We start from the raw sequence: 27,869 nt of genomic DNA, 5'->3' as shown, positions 1-27,869 counted from the left end.
TCAGATCACTGTACCTTGTGAATTAGCACATATCATTATACACTGATGCTATCTCTGTGGGAACTGCAACCTGACATAGATTTTGATAAATACAACTGGAGTTAGTTCAAATAGATACTAAATACTGTATATGAAAGATTTGAAGTTTATTCCATGAATCATCATGTAGACTATTAAACAAAAGAGTGCTACACCGCTACACTGCAAATTCGGGCAAAAACATAAACCAGATCCTCATGACACATCGATCACAGTGACTCAGATGCAAAGAAGTCACATAAAAGGGGACAGATTTAATTTTTTGGTTTTGTTATGACATCTCTACTGAAATGAAGCATGCTTTGTTTTTTAAATTCTATCTTCTATACATGATTTAGGGCCGAGATCTCACCTTGTCAGGAAATAGTAGCCTTCTCATTGTTTAGTTTGAGACGGGGTGAAAATCTGCCTTGGTCCTGTGATGATCTCACTGGTGATGGGCTCCCTTTGGGGCAGAGTTCTGATAGGTGTACTGTTACTGCAATAAACCCTGTACCTGTGTGACAATTACATAACTAGGACACGTTTTTAAGTCTTGGATATAAACTATGATGTTCAATGGTGGATTATAATAGGGACATTTGGGTTGGTAGACCAGGCCCACTGTCTCTGTAGGGCCCACCACCAACCCAAAATGCCAATTTTCAAGGAAAGTGAGCTTGAGTAAGGAGTGTCAGGATCCAGGCTGTCTGCGCACATTCACTAAATATGAGTAGACAGCTGGACCACGGCCCACCAATGCCTCATTTCACTTGCAGTGCTGGATGCTGCTAGGAGAAAGGACCTGTGATGATGTCATCGGCATGTGAACAGTAACATATGGATGATGTTACCACATGTTCTTCCCCTACCAGCATTCAGGGGAAGTGTTGCTGAAGTTTAATGTGGAGATGCTGATGTGTTGCATGCTGTGGGGTGTTATACTGTGGGGTACTGCATAATGTGGGGTGTTATACTGTATACTGTGGGGGATTATAATATGTATACTGTATGCTGTGGGGTGTTATACTATGTACTGATGCTGTGGGGTGTTATACTTTATACTGTACGCTGTGGGGGGTTATACTATATACTGTATGATGTGGGGTATTATACTATATACTGTATGCTGTGGGGTGTTATACTATATACTGTATGATGTGGGGTGTTATACTGTGTACTGATGCTGTGGGGTGTTATACTATATACTGTATGCTGTGGGGTGTTATAATGTGGGGTACTGCATAATATGGGTTGTTATACTGTATACTGTAGGGGATTTTATATATATATATATATATATATATATATATACTGTATGCTGTGGGGTGTTATACTATATACTGTAGGCTGTGGGGTGTTATACTACAAACCGGATTCCAAAAAAGTTGGGACACTATACAAATCGTGAATAAAAACTGAATGCAATGATGTGGAGGTGCCAACGTCTAATATTTTATTCAGAATAGAACATAAATCACGGAACAAAAGTTTAAACTGAGAAAATGTACCATTTTAAGGGAAAAAAATGTTGAATCAGAATTTCATGGTGTCAACAAATCCCCAAAAAGTTGGGACAAGGCCATTTTCACCACTGTGTGGCATCTCCCCTTCTTCTTACAACACCCAACAGACGTCTGGGGACCGAGGAGACCAGTTTCTCAAGTTTAGAAATAGGAATGCTCTCCCATTCTTGTCTAATACAGGCCTCTAACTGTTCAATCGTCTTGGGCCTTCTTTGTTGCACTTTCCTCTTCATGATGTGCCAAATGTTCTCTATAGGTGAAAGATCTGGACTGCAGACTGGCCATTTCAGTACCCGGATCCTTCTCTTACGCAGCCATGATGTTGTGATTGATGCAGAATGTGGTCTGGCATTATCTTGTTGAAAAATGCAAGGTCTTCCCTGAAAAAGATGGCGTCTGGATGGGAGCATATGTTGTTCTACAACCTGAATATATTTTTCTGCATTGATGGTGCCTTTCCAGACATGCAAGCTGCCCATGCCACATGCACTCATGCAACCCCATACCATCAGAGATGCAGGCTTCTGAACTGAGAGTTGATAACAACTTGGGTTGTTCCTGTCCTCTTTGGTCCGGATGACATGGCGTCCCAGATTTCCAAAAAGAACTTTGAATCGTGACTCGCCTGACCACAGAACAGTCCTCCATTTTGCCACACTCCATTTTAAATGATCCCTGGCCCAGTGAAAACGCCTGAGCTTGTGGATCTTGCTTAGAAATGGCTTTTTCTTTGCACTGTAGAGTTTCAGCTGGCAACGGCGGATGGCATGGTGGATTGTGTTCACTGACAATGGTTTCTGGAAGGATTCCTGAGCCCATTCTGTGATTTCCTTTACAGTAGCATTCCTGTTTGTGGTGCAGTGTCGTGTAAGGGCCCGGAGATCACGGGCATCCAGTATGGTTTTACGACCTTGACCCTTACGCACAGAGATTGTTCCAGATTCTCTGAATCTTCGGATGATGTTATGCACAGTTGATGATGATAGATGCAAAGTCTTTGCAATTTTTCGCTGGGTAACACCTTTCTGATATTGCTCCACTATCTTTCTGCACAACATTGTGGGAATTGGTGATCCTCTACCCATCTTGGCTTCTGAGAGACACTGCCACTCTGAGAAGCTCTTTTTATACCCAATCATGTTGCCAATTGACCTAATTAGTGTTAATTGGTCTTCCAGCTCTTCGTTATGCTCAAATTTACTTTTTCCAGCCTCTTATTGCTACTTGTCCCAACTTTTTGGGGATTTGTTGACACCGTGAAAATTTAAATCAACGTATTTTTCCTTTAAAATGATACATTTACTCGGATTAAACGTTTGATCTGTCATCTACGTTCTATTACAAATAAAATATTGACATTTGCCATCTCCAGATCATTGCATTCAGTTTTTATTCACAATTTGTTTAGTGTCCCAACTTTTTTGGAATCCGGTTGTATATACTGTAGGCTGTGGGGTGTTATGCTGTGGGGTACTGCATACTGTGGGGGATTATAATATATATATACTGTATGCTGTGGGGTGTTATACTATATAGACAACGGCTCATGAAAAATAAATTATATTATATTTATTAAATACATTAATTAAACATATATTGCCACATGGTTAATACAAAATTCATAAAAATTTATATTACAATAAAATAAAATAAAATTCACTACATGTGATAAACACTATATACTATATGTAATAAATACTTTAATGTCTTGGTCCCATCCACTTTTATAACATGCGGAGCTCTCGCATGTATAATACATTTGTGTGATACACTTATATTTTTGAGGACAACACTAAAACTGTTCGTTTGTTGTTCGCGTTTCTGTTAGTTTCGTATGTTCCACAACAGTACAAAGTAGTATGTATTGGTTACTACATATGTTATGTTTTTCCATGTATCTTACACTGTGTCAGTCTTTTGCACTGTATCAAAAGGAATTTGTGACAAATGCTTGCCTCTATGAATATTACAAAAATGTCTTATTTTGTATCCAATGGGGTATATATTACAGCTGTGTGATTTCTTTATATATGAGCATGAATGTTCGCAAACTTTCCCTTTTATAACACATAGACCTATGCAAGTAGGGCTGTCCAAATGCGGCTTGCACTATGTTGCCGACACTGGAGCTATGGCGCTTTAAAACCGCTGCGGTGAGGTTGCGGTAACACCAAATAGAAAGGCTCCAGGTGGTTTATATCTGATACTATTAGTTACTCTTTCACTTGTGCTCTCATAGATGGTGCTAATGCCAAGTCGGGTCTCTCTTACTGCAATTATCCTCGATAACAGGTAAGGTCTTTCTCACCGCAAATGTCCTCGGCCGTTCGGCTCAGTCCTGTGCTTGTCTTTCCTATTCAGTTGGTGTGCATGCGCAGTGTGAGTCTCTCCACGCTGAACCTCCGGAGGCCAGGTATACAATTAGTATTGCTGCATGGACATTAAAAGCTTAAAATTCCTTTTTCTATTGGCCTCATTCATCAGACGCGTTTCGGAACAAAGTTCCTTCCTCAGTGGTATTAATAAAAATAAAATGGACCATTGTTATTTTTATATGCGGTCCAGGTCTATAATAAAACATGGATGGGACTCGAGATGGATCTGGATGGGACTCAAGACCTTCTAACTAGTTCATATTTGGCGTTTTTTATAGGCTCAGATTTTACACCCTCATTTAATGGTATATCTATATATACGTATAGTGTCCATCATATGCAAATAATCATACTATAAAACAACCATGATAAAAACAATGATTTTAGAATAATAAAAACAAAAATCAAAAATACAAATATACAAATAATATGGATTGATCTTGTTGATAGGAGGATGGGAGGGAGGGCGCAGGCCATGTCGATGCGCTGGTAAACAGCCTGGCATCGACATGACGTGCCTCCCTCCCCTCCATCCCCATTAGTTATATAAAACCAAAAACTTCCAGACCCGAATTCAAAAATCTTCCTTGATTCCTGCCTGGACATTTTGGATATAAAGTCCCCTCCAATCTCCTTTAACCGATTGTATCGCACTATATTTCAGCCCCATTGGATTACTAGCATGTGATGTTGTAAAATGATGTGATACAGAGTGTTTCTCATATCATATCTTATATTGTTTATATGTTCTGCGATTCGAATCTTTAAGGCTCTTCCTGTACGGCCAATATATTGTTTGAAACACCGACATTCAATAATGTAGATGACCCATTTCGTATTACATGTTAAAATCTCCTTTATTTCCCAACCTTTCCCAAAGTTAAAGTTGTTAACTGTCGATTTACTAATCTTGGTTTTCTTTGGGAATTCTGTTACTTTGCAATTTGCGCACATGCCACATCTATGGAACCCATTCATAGTCATCCATGTTACACTGATAGGGCCAGATTTATCATTAGCTCAAGTCAGAATAATGGAGTGAAAAAGTCGCAAATTTTTGCACAATCACTAAAACTGCGCAAAAATTTGCCACATTTTTCTGCTCTGCACTATGCTCGCCAGTTTTCTGAAAGTGGGCGTGTTTTCTTATGTAAATGAATCTCTAGACAGATTTACTATTAAGACTATTTAAAAAGTTGCAAAAAAATGCGCAATTTCACTCCAGTGAGGACCATGCTTATCTTATGAGAATTTTTAATAGAGCATGCGACTTTTTCGTAAAGACGTGATACTTTTTTGTAAAGATGTGCGACTTTTCTAAAGCTGCTTACTGACGGATAAACTGCTACCGTCAAACCACATTTATTAGAGTCTTAAAGGGCCGATCATAAATCTGACTTGGCTAAAACTGACTTTAGCCATATGTTAAAGTGGAGTGAGCTGTCACAGTCATGATAAACCTTGCCCATAGGGTTGTTCGTTCTTTTTCTTATCTTTGGGGTTATCTGAAGTGCCAAACTGGGTGCCCTCGTAAATACAATCGGAGGTTGGTCTGGTAATATGGAATTTAAGATTTTATCCTCTTTTAATAAATACCAATGTTTATTAATTACTTTTTTTATAGCTTTATACGCAGTACTAAATGGTATAATTATTTTTGACACTTCTGTCTTCTCATCGACTGTATTTTTTTTGTAGTTTTTTGTAGTTTTTCTGTCTAAATGCCTAACTTTCTCTAAGGATTCCTCAAGGTGTTCTATAGGATACTTCTTCTCTAGAAACTGAAGCTTCATTTGCTGTGCTTCTATCTCAAATTGTGTGTTATATGTACAGTTTCTTTTTAAGCGACTCCCTGGTACTCCCAGTAGCCATCTGGGTAGGTGACAACTATTATATCTTCTAAAAAAAAAATTTAGATCTAGGAACTCATCCTCTTCGGTACTGATTTGTGGTACGAATTTGAGGTTTAGATCATTGCAATTTATTTGCTTTATGAACTCCAACAATTCAGAATGGGGTCTATCCCATATCAGTAGCACGACGCCAGAGCACCAGGCCTGCCCCCAGCTTAGGGTTGATTGTGTCTTGTTCCCAAGCTGCCATAAATAAATTGGCATAACTGGGGGTGAACCTGGTGCCCATGGCAGTACCAAATAACTGTAAATAATATTTGGCATCAAAATAAAACCAATTATGAGATAACAAAAAAATCTATACTTTCTACTATAAATTGTATCTGTTCTTCCTCCAATTTACTATCTTATGTCAAAATTTTTTTTAAACGCTTTTATACCTTGATCATGTTTTATACTGGTGTATAGTGAACTTACGTATAATGTAGCTAAAATCCAATGGGGCTGACACACTAACTTTCTATAATTAAATGTTCTCACATATGGTTGCAGGATTCTGTCCAAATATTGGGAGAGATTTGAAGTCAGGGATCCTATGCCAGACACAATCGGTCTTCCTGGTGCTTTATTGGGATCTTTGTGAATCTTGGGGATGCAATAAAATACTGGAAGTCTTTTGAGAGTTCCTAGAATAAAATCATATTTTTCACCCTTTTGTTTAAAATACCCTTTTCAAATGCTACTTTACACAATCCAGATAATTCCTTATCAAATATCTCCACTGGGTTGTTTTGTAAAACCCTATATGTTTCAGTAACCGCCAATTGTTTGTTACATTCTTCTACATATTTCTCTGTGTCTAAAATAACTACCGCTCCACCTTTATCTGCGGGGCGTATAGTTATTTGTTCATTTTTCTGTAGTTGCTTGATGGCTTTTATTTCCTCATTACTCACATTCTTCTCTGTATGCTGTTTCTGACGTAACCTTCTAATATCTATTTCCACCGCCCCCCGCTGCCAATTCTTTTCCCATTTCATATCTCGGATACATCTTTGATTTGAGTTTAACACCAGTGTGCACATAATTTGAGACAGACAGATTACTAGATTGGATCGGATTTTTCTTACAATATTATAATATTTCTTACAGCATAACTTTCTTCAATACCTATATAGGTGCTAAATTTGTCTTAATGGAGCTGAAATATAGTGCGATACAATCGGTTAAAGGAGATTGGAGGGGACTTTATATGCAAAATGTCCAGGCAGGAATCAAGGAAGATTTTTGAATTCGGGTCCCTTATACCACACGGTTTGAATGCAGAACTGGAAGTTTTTGGTTTTATATAACTGATGGGGATGGCGGGGAAGGGTGCAGGTCATGTCGATGCCAGGCTGTTTACCAGGCATCGATATGGCCTGCGCACCCCCTCCCATCCTCCTATCAACAAGATCAATCCATATTATTTGTATATTTGTATTTTTGCTTTTTTTTATTATTATTCTAACATTGTTTTTATCATGGTTGTTTATAGTATGATTATTTGCATATGATGGACACTATATATACTATATATATATAGATATTCCCTAGTGAGCTAATAGTTAAATGAGGGTGTAAAATCGCAGCCTATAAAAAATGCCAAATCTGAACTAGGTAGAAGGTCTTGAGTCCCATCCAGATCCATCTCGAGTCCCATCCATGTTTTATTATAGACCTGGAACGCATATAAAAATAACAATGGTTCCATTTTATTTTTCTTAATACCACTGGGGAAGGGACTTTGTTCCGAAACGCGTCTGGTGAATGAGGCCAATAGAAAAATAAAATGTTAATCTGCAATACACTATCTGGTGTACTGTTAATGTCCAGACAGCAATACTAATTGTATACCAGGCCTGCGTGGTGAGGTTCAGCGTGGAGAGAATCACACTGCGCATGCACGCCAACTAAATAGGAAAGACAAGTACGGGACCGAGGACATTTGCGGTGAGAAAGACCTTACCTGTTATCGAGGATAATAGTGATAAGAGAGACCCGACTTGGCATTAGCACCATCTATGAGAGCACAAGTAATTTTAAATGTCAGCGGCAGTTAGTGCTGACTGACACTATTCGTTATTGAGTATGGCTGTAGAGCCGATCCGGGCCGGCTCTTACTGGGAGCAGCCAAAGTGCTGGGTGGGTGGCATAATGTGGGGTGTTATACTACGCATATACTGTAGGGTGCAATACTATATAGTGTATACTATGAAGTGCTATACTGTATACTGTGGAGTACTGCGTAATGTGGGGTGTTATACTATATACTGCATACTGTAAGGGTGTAATACTATATAGTGTATACTGTGGAGTGTTATACTATATACTGTGGGGTGTTATATTATATACTGTGGGGTCTTACACTAAATACTTAATACTGTTGGGGTGTAATATCATATAGTGTATACTATGAGGTGTTATACTATATACTGTATACGGTGAGGGTGCAATTCTTTATAGTGTATACTATGAGGTGTTATACTATATACTGTAGGGTGTTATACTGTGGGGTACTGCATACTGTGAGGGTGTAATACTATATACTGCATACTGTGAGGTGTTATACTATATAGTGTATACTGTGGGGTGTTATACTATATACTGTGGGGTGTTGTATACTGTGGGGGTGTTCTATTATATACTGTGGGGCCTTACACTAAATACTGAATACTGTGAGGGTGTAATACTATATAGTATATACTATGAGGTGTTATACTATATACTGTGTGCACATGCAGGATCTTGGGAATTGGAGATGATGATGTTACATAAAAGGGCTGGCCAGACAATATACTGCGGAGCAGTTAGGCATGGAAAACGCCTAGAGGCCTGGGCACTTACAGCTAGATTGCCGCCCCTGGGCACTTACAGCTAGATCGCCGCCCCTGGGCACTTACAGCTAGATCGCCGCCCCTGGGCACTTGCAAGCCCTCATTTGCGAAACATTATAAACTCACTTTAGCAGCTTTACAGAATTAGACCAAAACAAGAAAGGCACCATTATTATTGTGAGTGCATGTGCAAGAACACAATATAAGCAGTTTAAAACATGAACAGTTGGTGACAAAATGCAGGATTTTAAAAGGATTATCCTCGAAAAGATAAGATGACTTATCCTCGTTAACGGTCATCATTATCACAGTAAAAATAATATAACAAAAACAAAGAGCTACTTGAGAAACCTTGGCGTGGTGCTCGGGCTCAGACATGTCCTCCAAGCAGGATATGTTGGCTAATTCTCAATTTTACACCAGTACGTGTGTTAGTAAGACCGCAGAGTGCACCTGTCTTTGTTTTTGTTATATTATTTTTACTGTTTATCACATCCACACATTTGCTATCCTGTGTAGGATGTCCATTGTGGTACAAGTGCAGGATCTGCCCCCCACCGGTATAGATGCACCAGTGCATATGGGGTTGAGCACCTCCTGTTTTTTAATACCACGCCAATTTGTAGTTTGTATCATCATTATCACATCAACAGGGGTCCAAGTCCCGGCATCCCCGCGGATCAGCTGCTTTAGGGAGCGACTGCACTCACCGGAGCGATGCAGGCTCCAGGCATTGTATATTGGCAGTGCTTGGTATTGCAGGTCAGCCGCATTGACTTGAATGGGGCTGAGCTACAACTAAACCACATGACTGATGTACAAGGCCTTTTCTAACAGCTGATCGGCGGCAGTCCCCCGCAGACCTGATACTAATGAACTATCCTGAGGATAAATCATAAATATATTTTCCTGGATAACCCTCTATATTGATCGCTCATCCTCAGGATAGGCTATCAATATCAGATCAGCGTAGGTCCACACACTGCACTCCCACAATCAGCTGCACAGCTCCATCCATTGTGTAGTGGATGGATCTGGTTACTGCAGCTCTGCTGCCATTGAGTACTGCTGCACTTGCCTGCTCCGTCCACTGCACAATGGGGGGAGCTGTATAGTTCCAGAGCTACTCTGAAAGAGCTGACTGGCAGAGTTGTCGCACCCACACCAATCTGATATTGATGGCCTATCCTGAGGATTAAAAAGCTGCCAACCCCCTTTATGTCATTCTAACTGCAAGACAACTGATCCAAATATGCAAATATTCTATAACATATACCATAAATTTGGAAAACATGTCTACTGGCACAATGCCACTGCATTCTGAAACACATACTAAGCAGCTAAATGACCAGGTCTTTTTGGTCTTAATGACCAGGTAACATTTTTCATTTTTTTTCACCCTGTGTTCCAGGGGTGGATTAATTGTACAGGGTGGCCCACGAAAAAGTAATCCGCCTCCAGAGATAGTATGACAAGATGAACGCGCAAATGGACTGTCACAAAAGATGCTGAAAGTGCTCCCCGTTCAGGTCTCAGCATCTTTGGTCAGGTTGGATTATGTAGGCCTACACTGCTCATGATGCTGTGGATGGTGTCTGTGATGTTCTCCTTGAGTTCATCCAGGGGATGTGGATTGTTAGCGGACACTTTCGGTTTTAAATTTCCCCACAGATAAAAATCGCTTGTGGACAAGTCTGGGGAACGTGGTGGCCATAACCCCTCGCTCACAGTTCGCTCCTCCATAAACAGTTCATGAACCCTTGCCAGTGACCTCTGTGAGGTGCCCCATGTTGCCCCATCTTGTTGGAAAAAGCAAGACATTATTTATTCTACAGCATCACAAGCAGTATCAGCTCAGTTATTGAGGCCAGGTGCTGGGTATGTGATACCACCGCCGCCGGCACCCGCTGCCTACACTTGAATGAATGTGTGAATTATTTTTATTGGTGGTGCAGTTGACACAGCCCTCCCCCCCCCCTCCTCAGTACTATGGTCTCATTGGTGGCAGCGGCACCCGCGTCACAGAGGGGAGGGAGGGAATGCCTCCTTCTCCACTGTGCTGTTGAGGAGAACATGGCTCGTGCCATGTTCTCTAACTGCAGCAGCGCAGCCTAGTATGGTTAAATAGTAAAACCCGGTATCGTATCGATGCAGGTCTAAAAGTATCGATTTAGGTGCAACTCTAGTATGTAATATGTAGTATAACACCCCACAGTATATAGTATTGTATAACACCCCCCACAGTATGCAGTATATAGTATAACACCCTACAACAGGGATGCTCAACCTACGGCCCTCCAGCTGTTGTAAAACTACAACTCCCACCATGCCCTGCTGAAGGCTGATAGCTGTAGGTTGTCCAGGCATGATGGGAGTTGTAGTTTTGCAACATCTGGAGGGCCACAGGTTAAACATCCCTGCCCTACAATAACCAGTATATAGTATAACACCCCACAGTATATAGTACTGTATAACACCCCCCACAGTATGCAGTATATAGTATAAAACCCTACAATATACATTATATAGTATAACACCCCCACAGTATACAGTGGAACATCCCACAGCATGCAGTATATAGTATAACACCCCATAGTATATGGTATATAACACCCCAAAGTATGTATATATCTCTATGACATCTCGATGTTACTGGTCACATCATCACAGGTCCTTTTTCCTACCAGCATCCAGCATGGCAAATCAAATGGGGTAGCAGTGGTCCAGGCTGTCTGCTTACATTCAGTGAATGTGAGCAGACGGCATGGACCCTGACCCCCCCCCCCCCTACCCCCAAGAAGTGAGGGAAACTCTCCTTTTTTGAAATGGGCATTTTGGGCAGCGATGGGCCAAACAGAGACATCAGGGCGGGGCTGCCACCCCAAACGCCATTGGTGTATTCAGTCCTAGAACCATAACGTTTTAAAATCTTTTGGTCAGTATAGCCATATGAGGGCTTGCTTATTGCAGGACAAGTTTTCTTTTTTAATTACAAAATTTTGTTTTATTTAATTTAATTTTTTATTTTTGCTAGGGGAATGAAAAACTCAAGTTTGTGTCTTTTTGTTTTATACGTCTGCTTTTTATGGCATGCACCATGCAGTATAGATGACAAATTATCTTTATTCTGTTTTGTTTGAATACTTTTGTTATATAATTTTTATGTCATCATATTGTTACTGTTGTACTATTTTACATTTTTTCATCAACAGAGCTGCGTGCGGGCTTGTTTTTTGTTGGATCAGTTGATAAATGAATTTTTGCCACTTGGATGTAAAGTACATATGCCTTGGATCATTTATCAATTTTTTGGGGAGTTGACACTATCAAAAAAGGGTTGTTTGTTGTTTTATTTTTCTACATAATAAAGTAATGTGTACTCAGAGTTTTTTATGGGTTTTATCTTTTTTTGTTTACATTTTTCATATTTGTAACTTTTTTTCATACTTTCATACATGACAAACTGATCACTGAAATAATACACTGCAATACTTCTGTATTATACAGTAGTGTATTAGAAGTGTTTAATAGGCTTTCATAGATAGCAGAAATGGAAGTCATTGTTAGGCCTCTGGCTGCCAGAAAGGTCCCTCCATACCCCTCAATTGTGTGGCAGAGGACTGAGGGACTGACAAAGAGAGCCTCTTTCTCTCTGTCTAACCTCTTAGATGCAGCAGTCACTATTGACGGCTGCATCTAAGGAGTTAAACTGAAAAGATCATAGTTATCTCTGGTCCCGGCAGTTGAAGGAGGAGTAGGGCTATGTAATATAGTATGACTACGGCTGTTGATCTTGCGAGTGCAAGGACAGGACTTACAAGATTAGTGTGATGAAAATGTATGTTGCCGAGCAGAAGCCAGCATCTAACTGCCACATATATTTTCATCGCTGATCTGTAACTAATTAAAGGGGTTCTCCAAGTATTTTATTGATGACCTATCCTCAGAACAGTAAGTTTGCATGATCAGAACTGCTAACAGACTCCCTATAAAACCATGTTTGCACCGCAAACTCTCTCAAGTAATATGTCAGACATATAGGCATTCACGCATCAGGCATATGCCAGACAAGGCATATCATCATAGGTGTACCATATGCAATACTTGTGACTTACAGTATATTACAGATACAAGCTAAAAATGAAATATGAACAGAGCCTCATCTGTTACATCTTCTGTTTTTTGCTATTTTATCATCATGGGCTCCACATTTACATTATTTTCTTCCAAGGAAAAACGTAAAGGAAATGTATGACCTATACTTTTTTCCAGTTAGCGACACGTATCCTTTTTCTAACCAGTTTTTTATTTTCAAATTGCTTATTTTCAAACTTGATTACGGGGGCAGCCATCTTTCCTGAGCTGTTCCTGAGATATGCTTTACATCAACCACCATGGACCGTACACAATGAACTGGAGAGGACTCATTGGGAGAGTTTTCTAGGCATGACGTGTGCAGAGGTCATTGTACAGGGAGGGAGTTGATAAGATCATCTTTTTTTATGAATAGTGGATCCTGTGTTATCTATGTATTGGTGATATGTCATTGTAATCCCGCCTGTTATGATAAGGATACGAGTGAAAAAAAAGTGAACTGTGACGCCTATTATTAGCCTTTGAGACCATTTCGAAGACTTTAGGATTTTTTTTTTAAATTTAGTGAGATGGAATATATACTGTATATCCATCAAAAATTCTTCAAAAATATGTTTAACATAAAAACTTGATTTAAACAATAGGTGACATCTTCCCTTTGAGGCAATAAGCGAAAGGACAAATTCACGTCCATCTTCCATTTTTTTTGTGCTACTTAACCAAAATAAAAACATGGAGCAAAGTGGCACTGGGACAGTTTTACCAGGGCCATGTGCAGCTATAGGGGTAAGAGTCGCTCCTCTACAGTTCCTCCATTGCTTATAATATTATTAAACAAGGTTACACATATTCTAATACATATTTACTTCACATAAATCATATTTAACATCCCTTATTGGATAGAAGAAACATAAAAGGAATGGACGAGTCAATGAGGCAGATTTTTTTTTTTTTAAGTGCAGAATTCTGCAGTATAATGTATACAAAGTGCATTAGAACTTCTTAACAAAAATTGAAGAATTTTATTTTATTTTTTTATAATCCGATTATGAGTTGGTCATATCTTACCCAACAGAGATTTTACATTTTTTCCACTATTAGGAGGTTTATAATATTCCGCTGTCTTAGCATTAAAAAATAGAAACTTACATTTTTGCCAGTGCATGTTCTGCGACAGCAAGTTGGAGTTTTTCTTCTTTGAAGTAGACAGTTTGACTGTTTGAGGGCTTTCAGTTTGGAACCTTTTTCACCTTTAATAGCAGTTCAACAATTAAGAGAGAGGATGTCTCCTTCAGGGTTTTATAACTAGCAGTGCCCGATTCGTAAATGTCATCATCACGTGACCACAAGAAATGTGTAAAAAAAAAAAAAGACAGACCTGAAAGGAAATCATCTTCGTTCTTAGTCCATGTGGCTTCTGTAAACTAAAATCTGCAGGTTCAGAGTAATAACTATAGTGCAGATGGAGAACTCTTATTATTTCTGAAGGATTCAGAAATCAGCAGATGTGGTAGCAGAGAGCACAACCCAAATCCATTCATTCAACAGGGTCTTCATGTAAACTAAGCAATAACTTTGGATATCTTATTATTTATGTAAACTATATAACAGTTCTTAAATTTAGTTAAATTTTTTATGCTTTTTTCACTTTTTATTTTCTTTTTGTTTTTGAATCATGCCCCTAAGGACATTAGTTTTGTAAGGAAGCACCTGTGGGGGCTTCATGCTTCACTGAACCTCAAACCTTCTCTATTTTACTTCTTTTAAGATGACTCTTGTCACATATCGGTTATGAGAAACTTGATTTAGATGTGAAACAAAGCCCTCACATACTCACATATTTAAGATCTGAAAACCTACACGTGATATCGGTTCCATTTCCAATGTAGAAATGGTTTTACTGCTCAAAAGTAGACACGTAGCTTGACTTGAACAAAGTAGTCCTGGTGTATACTGAATATGAACGCAGATATACATGTAAATAATGGAAAGGGTCAATGATATTCTCCATCTTGACAAAAAAACATCCACAAATTCAAGGCCTAAAGTTGTCTGGGGGAATTTATTTTATTTTTGGAACAAGCGGGTAAAATGGTTTAAACAAAAATAGAATCCTCACCCACACAGATCCCTCGTCACCGCCATTCTGATGCTTATTGGGTCCCCGGTGGGCTTTATTTCCTGGTCGCACCCCACTGGAAATGATAAGAGATGGACAAATTTAGGCTGTGCCAGTTACAAAAGTGCCCCAACGAAAACAATTGCCACAGTACCCCCATAAGGGTCAGTTGCATGGAAACATATAACTGCTCCCACTCCATTCTGTCCTCTTCAAGCAGTAAGTGTCTCTTCTTATGCCCCCTCCTATCACAGAGGGAGCAGAGACAGTGGGGACATTTATCATGACCAGCATTTTAGACGGCGGTCTTAATAAAGCCCTTAATAAACCAGTGGATAATAAAGCCCTTAATAAAGCAGTGGATCGCCGAAAGTTATAAAGAGGCGCCGGCCTCTTCGTAACTTCAGCCAAGCTTCCGAGCTGTCTTACTGTCTTACATTCAGACCTTTTTGTACGCCTGAAACAGGCGTAGAAAATGATAAATGAGACGGGCCTGCCTGCCCATCCGCTTCCCCGTCCACTTATTTAGATCTGGCGTGAGTGGGGAGAAGTCGCGGATTTCGGTGCTAGGGATAGGGGAAGAATCATTAAGATTAGGCAGCCCCTCTGTTTTCTCTACAAAGATTCAGCGCTGGGTATAGGGCAATGTTTCTTCCTGATATTTAAAGGGGTTGGCCACCCTCTGGCTTCACTCAGCCTCCTCCATTCTAATACACCACACATGCACTAAACTCCTAATGATGCAGGTACAGATGGCAGATGAATGGAGGAGACCTCACATGGAGGTGATTTGCCTGGTCACATGATCCTCCATCAGAGGCCATTTCATGGACAGGATCTCTATGTGAACAGCACAAAAGACTTGGAAACACAGGGGCACAACTTATGATACATAGACAATGGCGCAGAAGATCAACACAGGCTATATTAGTAAGTGTCATATAATCATCTTCCAGTCACATTCATCAATAGTAGCCAGAAAGGTGCACAGCCACATTCTGGGTCATATAGCACACACTTGTGGACAACATTGGGCATCAATGACCAGGATAAGCTAAGATAGGCCATATATTGCAAAGCACTGCAATATATTAAGGGGGTTATCCCATGAGTAATGTAAAGATGAAAATCAAACATCACATAGTACATGATAATCTCTTTCTAACAAGGAGAACCAGCCCTGTACCTCACATGGATCTAGAGATCCCATTCTTTGCTCTTATTGCTCTGCAAGAGTTATTTCAGGCTGACAGCTCAGGGGGCATGTTCTTTCTCTGAGGGCATGTCCTTTCTGCTGCAGCTCTCTTTCTCTGCAACTGTCATAGCTTCTAAGAGTAGATATGGCTGGTGGCAGTTGAAGGATGTAATTGAGCATGTGTGGCCACCTCAGGAAGGTGGAAAGAAAAATAATATAAAAGGACAAACAGTAGGTGGCGCCATACAGATACATTTTATTGAATAACTCTATAGCTTTACTATATTTAAATTACATACAAATCTAAAGGAATTTTGATCCAGGTGCTGGTTTGAAAAATGTAGGATATTTTCTGTAGGACAATCCCTTTAGATATGCATGATAGAAGCTTCCAATGTAGAATCATTAATGCAAAGGAGGAAAATACATACAAGATTTCAATAAACGGTCATGTACACAGAAATGAATGGGTCAAGATTCAGTGCGGTTGCTATTAGGGTCGTTTCGGGTATCGAACTTTCGATACCCAATCGATACTTTTCGCCCAGTATCGATATGATACCGGGATTTGTCTTTTATCGATGCTAGGCTGTGCTACTGCACAGCCCAGTATCAGAGAACATGGATCTCGCTGCTCTCAGCGTGCGCCATGTTCCCTCAGCAGCACAAGGAAGAAGGAAGCAGTCTCTCCCTCCCCCCTGTGCCACTGATGCCTTCAATGAGAGCGCAGAGGGGCAGAGGAGGGAAGGGGCTGGGCTCTGGCCACTGCGCCACCAATGATCACTAACATTTATCACATTACATGTGTTTCGACTGTATTTGTATATTAAACATTAATTATCATTGGAGGCACAGTGCGCCCTCCCCCCATCCCCAGTATTAATAACGTTGGTGGCGCAGTTCGCCCTCCCCTCCTCCACAGTATTAAAAACATTGGTGGCGCAGTGCACCCCCCCCCCCCCAGTATTAAAATCAATGGTGGCAGTGGCCACAGAGTCCCCTCACCTCCTCTCATTGGTAGTACAGTGGCAGCTTCTGATCGGAGCCTCAGCAGTGTGATCCTGGGGCTCCGATCGGTTACCATGGCAGCCAGGACGCTACTGAAGCCGTCTATGGTAATCTCCCTGCTGCTGTGTGCACTATGCGCAGGGCAGCAGGGAGAGTGTGAGGTCCTATTCACCCTGATAGAGCTCTATCAGGGTGAATAGGACACAAGGGATGACAAGATTCCAGGTTCTAGCCCCTAAGGGGGTAAATAGTTATTAAATAAACTGTAAAAAAAAAAAAATGCACCAAAATATTAAGTATAAGGCTACCTTCACACTTGCGTTCAGAGCGGATCCGTCTGGTGTCTGCACAGACGGATCCGCTCCTATAATGCAGACGATGGGATCCGTTCAGAACGGATCCGTCTGCATTATAGTTTAGAAAAAATTCTAAATGTGACAGTTGCTCAGACGGATCCGTCCAGACTTTGCATTGAAAGTCAATGGGGGACGGATCCGTTTGAAAATTGAGCCATATTGTGTCAACTTCAAACGGATCCGTCCTCATTGACTTACATTGTAAGTCTGGACGGATCCGTTTGCCTCCGCACCGCCAGGCGGACATCCGAACGCTGCAAGCAGCGTTTGGGTGTCCGCCTGCTGAGCGGAGGAGAAACGGTGCCAGACTGAATGCATTAGGGCTGGACGGATCCGTTCGGGGCCGCTTGTGAGAGCCTTCAAACGGAACTCACAAGCGGAGCCCCGAACGCTAGTGTGAAAGTAGCCTAAATCACCCCCTTTCCCAATTTTACATATAAAATATATAAACAATAAATAAATAAAATATTAAATATCGCCACGTCCGAAAAGTCCAAACTATTAAAATATAAAAAAAACTCATATGCGGTGAACACCGTAAAAAAAAAAAAAGAAAAAGAAAAACTGCGCGATTCGCTTTTTTTTTAAGTCACCTTGTCCCCCAAAAAATAGGACAGGACTGTTCAATTATGGGCTGGACGTTCCATAAAATGTGGAATGCACACAGCTTTTTTTGGCGTGTTATCGAGTATCGCAATACTTTTTTGTGGTATCGAAACCGAATCAAAATTTTGGTATCAAAACAACCCTAGGTGCTATGCATTCACATCACGCATTGCACCCCCGCGGAAAACTCGCTCATGTGAAAGCGGCCTTACATGACTATTTCAGGCACTCATTGGTCACAGCCAGATGGCAATAAGATGCTTATTCCATTTTTTGTAATGTTCCAGAATACCACATTTAACCCCTTCAGGAGCAGGCCAATATTGGCAACAACATTTAAATTTTTCCTTTCTTGCCTATCAAGAGCGATAACCTTTTTATTTATCCACTGACAGAGCCATATGAGGGTTTGTGTTTTCAAGACAGAGATGTATTTTTAAACAGTGCCATTAATAGTCCATAAATATTCTATATAATGTACTGTATGTAGGGATTGTCTCTTATTCGGGGGTCATTCTCACAAAATTATCTTCATAACCAATGGGTTTCAGGTCTAAACAGTGCGATTTATTTGACACTCTTCATACTGTATATAGCATGGCATAAAACAAAAGCCTGCCCGTCTGGGCTCTACCTAAACATAATAAACATAGTATCCCTAACTCGGCTATACGATAGCATTCACACATGGAACCAGGTCCGGCTTACCCCAGACATACAGTCCACCAGCCCTCAGGCTGTAACAAGTGCAGTACCTTTGGAGGAGGTTGTGGTCTAGCAGTCCTCCCGACTCTGACCTTTCAACACTTGTTCCCGGTGCGTTGCGGAGTCCCCCAAAGTCCATTGCATAGTCTTGTGGCCCCTCAGCCTTGCCTAGCTGAGACCACACTGACAGAGCCTCACCAGGCCTCTGTCTGCACACTCTCCAGAGTGAGACCCACCCAATTCCAGCAACCAGATTAAATGGAATCCCTGGACGTGAGCATGCCCTAAGTCCCGGACTGGAGCATGGGGAACAGGCACCCACCCAGCACATTGCCTGTTCCCAGTAAAAGCCCTCCCTGGACTAGCTGGAAAATGCTATTCTAACTATATTGGTGTCCACCAGCTAGTTTAGTGTCCACCTATCTAGGGGCCTTTACTCCACCAAGGCCGGACCCTTGGTGACACGCTCCCGGTGCAAACACCTCTTTTATCATGCTTCCCCGGTACTTTACTACACACCTTAATGTTCACAATACCACATATCCCCCCTCTATTCAAACCTGTGGGGGTGAACACATGTACCAACCGGATGCTCGTTATAGGGCATCTGCATTATACTGCCATCTTCCAGCTCAACGTTCCTACTGGAAGAGCGTCGCACGCTTCCCTTTATTTTGCCAGACCCAGGCCATCAGAGCTTGGTTTGTCATAAACACTGCCTTCCTACCTAGACTACAGCATCTAAGGGCTTCCTCAGTCTCCTCTTCGCTGGAGAACTTAGCTTTCTGGCTTGATTCTTTTCCAGATTTTTTCTTAGGCCCACAACCTTTAACTTCCACAACCTTTACAGCCGCGTTTTCCACAGGGAGCTCTCATCTCCTCCTTTTGTTGGAGATCTGGCTGGTCAGTTTTAAACCACCCTTCAGCCGCTCTAATGTCCCCTGGTGTTCAAACTCACTTTGTTTCTTTATTCTATCAACAAATATCACTTCTCTTTTTTCTTTAGTCACCATAGGGGTTGCCTCAGGTTTGGCTTCAGTTTCAGAGTCTTCTGCTTCTTCAGTGGCTCTCCCCACTTCAGCAGACCCCTCTCCAGCCTTAACCTTGGTCTCTGGAATATCTGAGGATTTCTCCAACTCATCGGCCTTAGCTTTTTCAGCCTTTGAGTCTCCTTTAGAGTCTTCATTTACTTTGTTAGTTTTCTCATCCTTCTCAGACACGGCATCATATACTTCCAATCTGAACCCCTCCTCCTCTTTCTCATCAAGGTTGGAGGTACTGGGGACACCAGGGTCTTCACTAGACTCGTCGTCTTCTGGTATTTTCTCCATAGGCTCACCCAGGATATTGTTTTCCTTTCGGGCAGAATTCAGGAGAGCCAGTCCATCGTAGTAGATAGGATCCTCATACTGGTCATTCGTCTCCCCGTATTTCTTCCCCAGCAGACTGCTGGCTTTCTGGAGGGCATTGACAGTAGAGGAAATGTCTTTCATGACCAGGTCCTGGCCATACAATGCCATAAGTCTCTTGTCTTCTGCATCCACATCAGCCCCATCAACTGGTTCAGCAGATACATCTCCCATCTTCTTCTCTGCCTTGGTCGGCGCCACCATCTCCAGTCCCATTCTTAACAGGCTCTGGCTTAGACTTCTTGACGTCTTTCAGAGGACTCTCCTTTTCAGGTTTCTCATTTTCCACCTGCTGCTCGAGAGCACGCTTCGATTTCTCCAACTCAGACGTTCTTCCCGACATCATCTTTTGAGCTCATGAGATTTTCCATCTCTGCTCTGAGTTGCCTGTTCAGCCTCTCAAATTTATCTCGCTCCTCAAGTGCCTTTTCAAGGGCTCTAGCCAGGGCCGTCTTTACCAAGGGGCAAAAGGGGCAGCTGCCCTGGGCCCAGTTGCTCCTGGGGGGCCCAAGGCAGCTGCCTCTTGAGCCCTGCTAGCTACTGCCCCGGGTGTCAGGCTGTCGGCTACACAGGCATCATGATCGTACTGTGTTAATGATCTAGGGATTCTAGGACCTTAATGAGTTGGGATCTAGGACCTTAATGACATCATCACCATGTGACCAGTAACCTAGCAATTACTGGTCACATGGCTATGAGGTCATCACAGGTCCTACTGAGTGTTGCAGAAGTTAACTGTGGAGCTTTTTTTGTGTAAAGATTACATCAGAAAAAGGTGACAGGGGCTGTTATGTTAATATACTGTAAACTACTGTATAGTGGGGTGCTGTATACTGTGTGGTGGGCTGTATACTGTGTGGTGGGCTGTATATTGTGTGGTGGGCAGTATATTGTGTAATGGGCTGTATATTGTGTTGTGGGCTGTATACTGTGTGGGGGCCTGTATACTGTGGGGGGGGCTGTATACTGTGTGGTGGGCTGTATATTGTGTGGTGGGCTGTATATTGTGTAATGGGCTGTATATTGTGTGGTGGGCTGTATACTGTGGGGGGGCCTGTATACTGTGGGGGGGGGGGCTGTATACTGTGTGGTGGGCTGTATACTGTGTTGTGGGCTGTATACTGTGTGGTGGGCTGTATATTGTGTGGTGGGCTGTATATTGTGTAATGGGCTGTATATTGTGTTGTGGGCTGTATACTGTGGGGGGGGGCCTGTATACTGTGGGGGGGGCTGTATACTGTGGGGGGGGGGGCTGTATACTGTGTGGTGGGCTGTATATTGTGTGGTGGGCTGTATATTGTGTAATGGGCTGTATATTGTGTTGTGGGCTGTATACTGTGGGGGGGCCTGTATACTGTGGGGGGGGGGCTGTATATTGTGTGGTGGGCTGTATATTGTGTGGTGGGCTGTATATTGTGTGGTGGGCTGTATATTGTGTAATGGGCTGTATATTGTGTTGTGGGCTGTATACTGTGGGGGGGGCCTGTATACTGTGGGGGGGGGCTGTATACTGTGTGGTGGGCTGTATACTGTGTGGTGGGCTGTATATTGTGTAATGGGCTGTATATTGTGTTGTGGGCTGTATACTGTGGGGGGGGCCTGTATACTGTGGGGGGGCCTGTATACTGTGGGGGGGCTGTATACTGTGTGGTGGGCTGTATATTGTGTGGTGGGCTGTATATTGTGTAATGGGCTGTATATTGTGTGGTGGGCTGTATACTGTGGGGGGGCCTGTATACTGTGGGGGGGGCCTGTATACTGTGTGGTGGGCTCTATACTGTGTGGTGGGCTGTATACTGTGGGGGGCCTGTATAGTGTGGTGGCCTGTATAGTGTGGGGGGGGGGGGGGCTATACTGCATACTGTGGGGGGCTGTATACTGTATACTGTGGGTGCGGTATAGTGTGGAGTGCTATACTGCTGTACTGTATAGTGTGGGGTGCTGTATACAGTAAGGTGTTGTATACCGTGAGGTGCTGTATACTGTGGGCTGCTATACTGCTCTACTATATACTGTGGGGTACTGTATAGTGTGGGGTGCTAAACTGCATACTGTGTGGTGCTGTATACTATAGGGTGCTATATTGCATACTGTTGGGTGCTGGGGTGCACTGTAACACTAGGGTGAGCCGAGCCCTGGTCTCCTTCCTGTAGAGCGGTGCCCACTTCCAGCCTGAGCCCAGCTGCCCAGAACACTGATCCTGAGCCGCTGGAGTCTTCAGAACTGGAAGTATTTACAGTCATTCACTGTACTCTACCAGATGTGTGGATTTTTTGTGTGTGTGTTGTGGTGGAGGGCGTGATTGCCTGCTAAGGTGTGGGAAGGCGGGATCCAGGGGGCCCAAGTAAATTTTTGCCCAGGGTCCAATCAATATTAAAGACGGCCCTGGCTCTAGCCAAGGAGAGGGCCTTGGTCTCCTTCTCCCGAGCATCAGCTTTCGCTCGGTCACGTTCTTCGGCATATCGAGCCGATATGTATTTCTCTTCAACCAGGAGCTGGTCAAACTTATTTTGTTTCTTCTCCAATATAGACACAGTTTGTCTCTGGTGGTCCAGGTCCACCATCCGATCACACAACTCTTTATCAAGTTGAGCCATCCTGGCTTCCAAATGTCTTTTCTCTTCCAAGAGAGCAGATTTTTCTGAGGCGCTGTTGAAGACCTCATCAGCCAGCTCATCCCTTTCCTGCTCTGCATGACGTCTGGATCGCTCAGAAGCTGCAAATTTGCTCTTGAAATTTGAGAATTTCCGCTTCTATTTGTGACTCTAGATACTTCAGTTCATTCATCTCTTTCTGAGTCGCTTCCTGTGACTCCTCTGGAGCTTTCTGCAGTTGCTCTGCGAGAACCGCTAGTCGCTTTTCTAGTGCATCTAGGGACTGTGCGAAGCGAGCGAAAACATCTTCAAGTTTGTAGCTGTACTGACCTGTCAGGTCATCTACCCCTGCCTGGGTATGGGTCTCAGATACTAGGCTGCCGTCTCCCCACTCAGCTCTCGCCACGTCAGGTATAACTGTCATCTGGTCGCTACTAGTAACCACCTTAGTTTCGCAGGGTCTTGACATGGCATCCTCCCTCTCTCAGTTGCTATCGGTCACAGCACATATGTCACATATACTTCTCATGTCATTATTAACGCTGACCTCTAGGGGCACCGATGAGCTAATCTCCACCTGGGAAATTTTATTAATCGTAGAAACCTGTGGAGACTGCATATCCACCTCTGGCTCGTGGGGTACACCCCTCAGCATTGCCACAGTTTCCTGCACATTCACTACAGTGGGTTCACTCAACTCCGTGCTCTCAACACTTCTAAACACTTCTGCATGTTTTATAATTTTCCCCGCAGGGGGCTCTATTCCCCTGTCGACACCCTGCAGCGGAAAAAGCATGTCATTATAACATATTTCACATAACTTGATATTTTCATTATGCATTTCGGCAAACATGGTACCATCACTTTGCACCTTCTCGGCTCCACTGTTTCTAATGGTTCCTTCCTTTAAAGTGCTAGGTAAAGTAGGTATCAGTTCTGCGGGAGTTATGTGACCGACCGCAGAAGTGTTTCTACCCCACAAATCACGGAACAACCTTCTCTCATGTACGTGCAAATTTACGGCAGCAAGTCTATCAGTCCCAGTTGTCACTATAGCCTCACACTCAGTGAGAACTACCTGACAGTCCTTCTGACCTCATGTCTGTCCAGCATATTTATCACTTTATTAATCTCAGGTTTCCATATTGTGCTACCTCTTACCCAGGCCATCATAGGGTCTCTAATTTTCACCACCCCATGCCTAGCCTTGGTCACGGGCATTTTGGGCAACACAACAACCTTCTACCCAGCAAAATCCTACGAGGGAGCAACCGCAACAGGCTTACCCGCCTGTTCAGACACTGCATTTTCACCAATGTTACAAACTTCTGAGACAGTTCCTCGCCTCAGTGATTTATCACTCACTGTCCCAGCAGGTATCCCCTGCCGCCGGCTCACTGTCACTGGGTCTGCCACATAATTAATAACAGGAGCGATCTTACCCAACGATGTCACAGGTTCGGCAGTCCTAGGAGCAAAAGATTCTCCAAGATCCTTCATTACAAAAATCACCTGCAGACTCCTGACTGCAGTGTTTGCTACGAGAAACGACGTGACTCCATCCTCCTTCCAGATGTGGAGTCACACTCTCGGGAGACCTGTCCTTGGGATCTCCAGCCACAGAATATGAGCCACTTGCTCCGCTCCATAGCTGCTGGGCAGCCGCACACTGTTGTGGTTTGTTGCCCTTAGCAACAGCCTCGCAGATCCTCGGCACATCCTCTCTATGACTCTGTCTCCACTGGTAGGAAACAGTCGACCTCCTTAGAGCCGAACCGCTCTTCCCCTCTTTATCTTCCCGGCGGTTGCCCTTGGCAACGGCATATCTTTGCTTTCCCCCCCAATAGTCCCGGCACACTACCAACCTCTTGGAACTTTGTACAGGGTCCATACAGCGTTGAGAACCCATTTCTCAAGGCCAGCTGCAACTGCACCTCCAAAGCCTCTCGCTCTGCATCAAATTTCGCCAATTCATTTTTAGTGTAGCCAATCGCTATGGCCATTTCTTCTGCCTGCTGTATGCGCCAGCGCCGCAGGACGTACTCTTCCCCGAGACCCATGGTAGCAGGAAAAACTTTCAGCCACAAGTCCACTTTTGCTGGGCTACTGGCCCTTTAATTCACTGCAGTTTTACTTGCACCACAGCAAAATAGTCCACACTCTTATGAGCAGCACCTGCTCCACTGGACAAAAAAAAAAGGCTTCCAGCCCTTTAACTCCACACACTGCAAAAAATAACTGCTTTTAGCAGCACCTGCAGTCTCACCGTTGCCCCTAGCAACCGACCGTTTGCTCTTCTCTCATGGACAACTTGCCCGCATCCTCCACCATATGTAGGGATTGTCTCATTCAGGGGTCATTCTGACAGAATTATCTTCATAACCACTGGGTTTCAGGTCCAAACAGTGCAATTTATTTGACACTCTTCATACACAGCATGGCATAAAACAAAATCCTGCCCGTCTGGCCTCTACCTAAACATAATAAACATCATATTCCTAAGGGCTGTTTCACACGAGCGAGTCCATTGCGGGAATCACGCTCCGTGTGTGAGAGTGATCCTCTGCTCTGCACTTGCAGGAGCACACGGCATTGTCATGATTTATAATGCCTCTGCTTGACCTTATTTCTACAGAATCATACTGACAGCTTTATACGATAGTGTTCCCACATGGAACCAGGTGCGGCTTACCCCAGACATACAGTCCACCAGCCCTCAGGCTGTAACAAGTGCAATACCTTTGGAGGGGGTTGTGGTCTAGCAATCCTCCTGACTCTGACCTTTCAACGCTTGTTCGCGGGCGTCGCTGAGTCCCCCAAAGTCTAGGCTATTGCATAGCCTAGTGGCCCCTCAGCCTTGCCTAGCTGAGACCACACTAACAGAGCCTCACCAGGCCTCTGTCTGCACACTCTCCAGAGTGAGACCCACCCAATTCCAGCAACCAGATTAAATGGAATCCCTGGACGTGAGCATGCCCTAAGTCCCGGACTGGAGCATGGGGAACAGGCACCCACCCAGCACATTGCCTGTTCCCAGTAAAAGCCCGCCCCAGACTATTCTAACTATATTGGTGTCCACCACCTAGCTTAGTGTCCACCTATCTAGGCCCCTTTACTCCACCAAGGCCGGGCCCCTTGGTGACACGCTACCGGTGCAAACAACACTCCTTTTATCATGCTTCCCCGGGACTTGCACACCTCAATGTTCACATTATCACAGTATTTTAAAATTGTAAATCAAATGATTTGTGGGGTGAATAATAATTCACCATTGGTTGAGTTTCATTTTCACTGGTTGGTTCATTAGGCGGTAAAAATAGCAAGACAACTTTTTTCTGCATGTCAGTAAGATTATGCCCATACCAAATATGTATACTTTCTATGATATTTAATATTTTTCTTTAAAAAAAATGAAGAATTAATTTAAACTTTGCTTTGCACATAGCTTTTATTTTACCCGTCAACTGAGTTATTATTGGTGTCATTTTGTGGCACAGGCAACTTTTTGAATATTTTTTATTACAGTATTCACTATGCAGGATAAATTATATATTATATTATTTATACTCGATAAGGGTGATTCGGATTTCAGCCAATAAATGTTAATTTTTACTTAATGAAAAGTTGTATAATTTTCCAATATTAAACAGTCACGTTGGTATCTGATCTGCAGGCAGCATGTTATACAGCAGGAGGAGATGAGCAGAATAATATATCGTTTTATGGGAAAATATTCAATATAACTTCTATTTCCTTTATTTAAATTCCTGCTCATTCTGGGGTTAGGGGTCCAGGAGGCGGTCCTATCAGTGATTGACAGCTATCTCTGTATACACAGTCATAGAGGGAAGGCTGTCAGAAACTGATAGGACCGCCTCCTGGACTCCTAACCCCAGAATGAGCAAGAATTTAAAGAAATGAAGTACAAGTTATATTATTTTCCTATAAGCCTATATCTATCTGCTCAGCTCCTGCTCTGTAACAGGCTGCCTGGAAATTACACTGCATTTTCATGCCGATGGGTTTCTTTTAATGTATCAGTTCCTCACAGTATTCAAGATCTCTGCTTGTAGTCATCCAACAGGAATCCTTTATGCGTCAATGCCCTAGGGGTAAATTCTTGTCCTGGTAATGGGAGGAACACACAGTGTCACAAATGGTTACAAAACACAGCCCTGAAGTATTTAATGTAACTGTATTCAGTCCTATACCTGCATGTCCATCTCGTGACCACTGAAAGTACGCAAATAAAGTTCCCATTGAAAGACAGCAAGCAGAGATCTTAAAATCCATGAGGAATTGAAAGTATATTGGAAATTTCTATAACTTTTCTTTAGACAAAGAATAACTTTTATTTGCTGAAACCAGATTGTTTCCATAAAGGGGTTCTTCACTTTAGATGACCATTGCTTATTAGAAGGGTGCCTTTATGATACACAAAGTATCCCCCTGCTCGGACACCCAGCAATTAGCTGTATTCTGTGGGGAAAGCTGGAAATAACTAATTTCGATGCAGCGTCACCACAGGGTAAATGAAGCATTGCACACTGTCTATCCAAATCAAAGGGCTGTTCCTCCAGAGTGAGAGATGCTCCTTGTAACCGTGCTCCACTCTGGCCAAGAAATGAGGATCCTGAACAGGCCCCCCACCCTTATATCTAGAGTTCCCTATTAGGCCTCTTTCACACGGGCGTTATGTTTTTTGCCCGGATAAGAGGCGGGTGCGTTGCGGGAAAATGCGCGATTTTTCCGCGCGAGTGCAAAACATTGTAATGCGTTTTGCACTCGCGTGAGAAAAATCGTGCATGTTTGGTACCCAAACCCGAACTTCTTCACAGAAGTTCGGGCTTGGTATTGATGTTCTGAAGATTGTATTATTTTCCCTTATAGCATGGTTATAAGGGAAAATAATAGCATTCTGAATACAGAATGCATAGTATAATAGTGCTGGAAGGGTTAAAAAAATAAAAAAGTTAACTCACCTTCTCCTCTTGTTCGCGTAGTTCGTTCCCGGTCTGTTCTTTGCTAGCTGTGGGCTGAATGACCTGTGGTGACGTCAGATCACATGCTCCAATCACATGGTCCATCACCATGGTGATGGAGCATGTGATCTGACATCACCACAGGTCCTTTA

General features: G+C 42.8%; 2 protein-coding genes across 2 annotated transcripts in view; both read right to left on the bottom strand.

Moving 5' to 3' along the window:
• Positions 1 to 14,085, bottom strand: part of LOC122926961 (POU domain class 2-associating factor 1-like) — a 71,378-nt gene extending 57,293 nt beyond the window's left edge. The window contains exon 1 of the mRNA XM_044278489.1: positions 13,893 to 14,085. Within this exon, the coding sequence (XP_044134424.1) occupies positions 13,893 to 13,908 (16 nt within the window). The 5' untranslated portion in view covers positions 13,909 to 14,085. The remainder of the gene's footprint in view (positions 1 to 13,892) is intronic.
• A 5,519-nt stretch (positions 14,086 to 19,604) lies between these two features.
• On the bottom strand, positions 19,605 to 20,357 carry LOC122926300 (histone-binding protein N1/N2-like). The gene has a single exon (XM_044277671.1). The coding sequence runs from the start codon at positions 20,355 to 20,357 to the stop codon at positions 19,605 to 19,607; it is 753 nt and encodes a 250-aa protein (XP_044133606.1).
• Between the last annotated feature and the right edge of the window lie 7,512 nt (positions 20,358 to 27,869).

Source organism: Bufo gargarizans, chromosome 2 (genome assembly GCF_014858855.1).
Source record: "Bufo gargarizans isolate SCDJY-AF-19 chromosome 2, ASM1485885v1, whole genome shotgun sequence".
Lineage (NCBI taxonomy): Eukaryota > Metazoa > Chordata > Amphibia > Anura > Bufonidae > Bufo > Bufo gargarizans.
The sequence above is the reverse complement of the archived record's forward strand: the minus strand, read 5'-3'. Positions and strand labels throughout refer to the sequence as shown.

Excerpts from the sequence above, each read along its gene's own strand:
- LOC122926300 (XM_044277671.1), bottom strand. The coding sequence starts at position 20,357 with ATGGGACTGGAGATGGTGGCGCCGACCAAGGCAGAGAAGAAGATGGGA.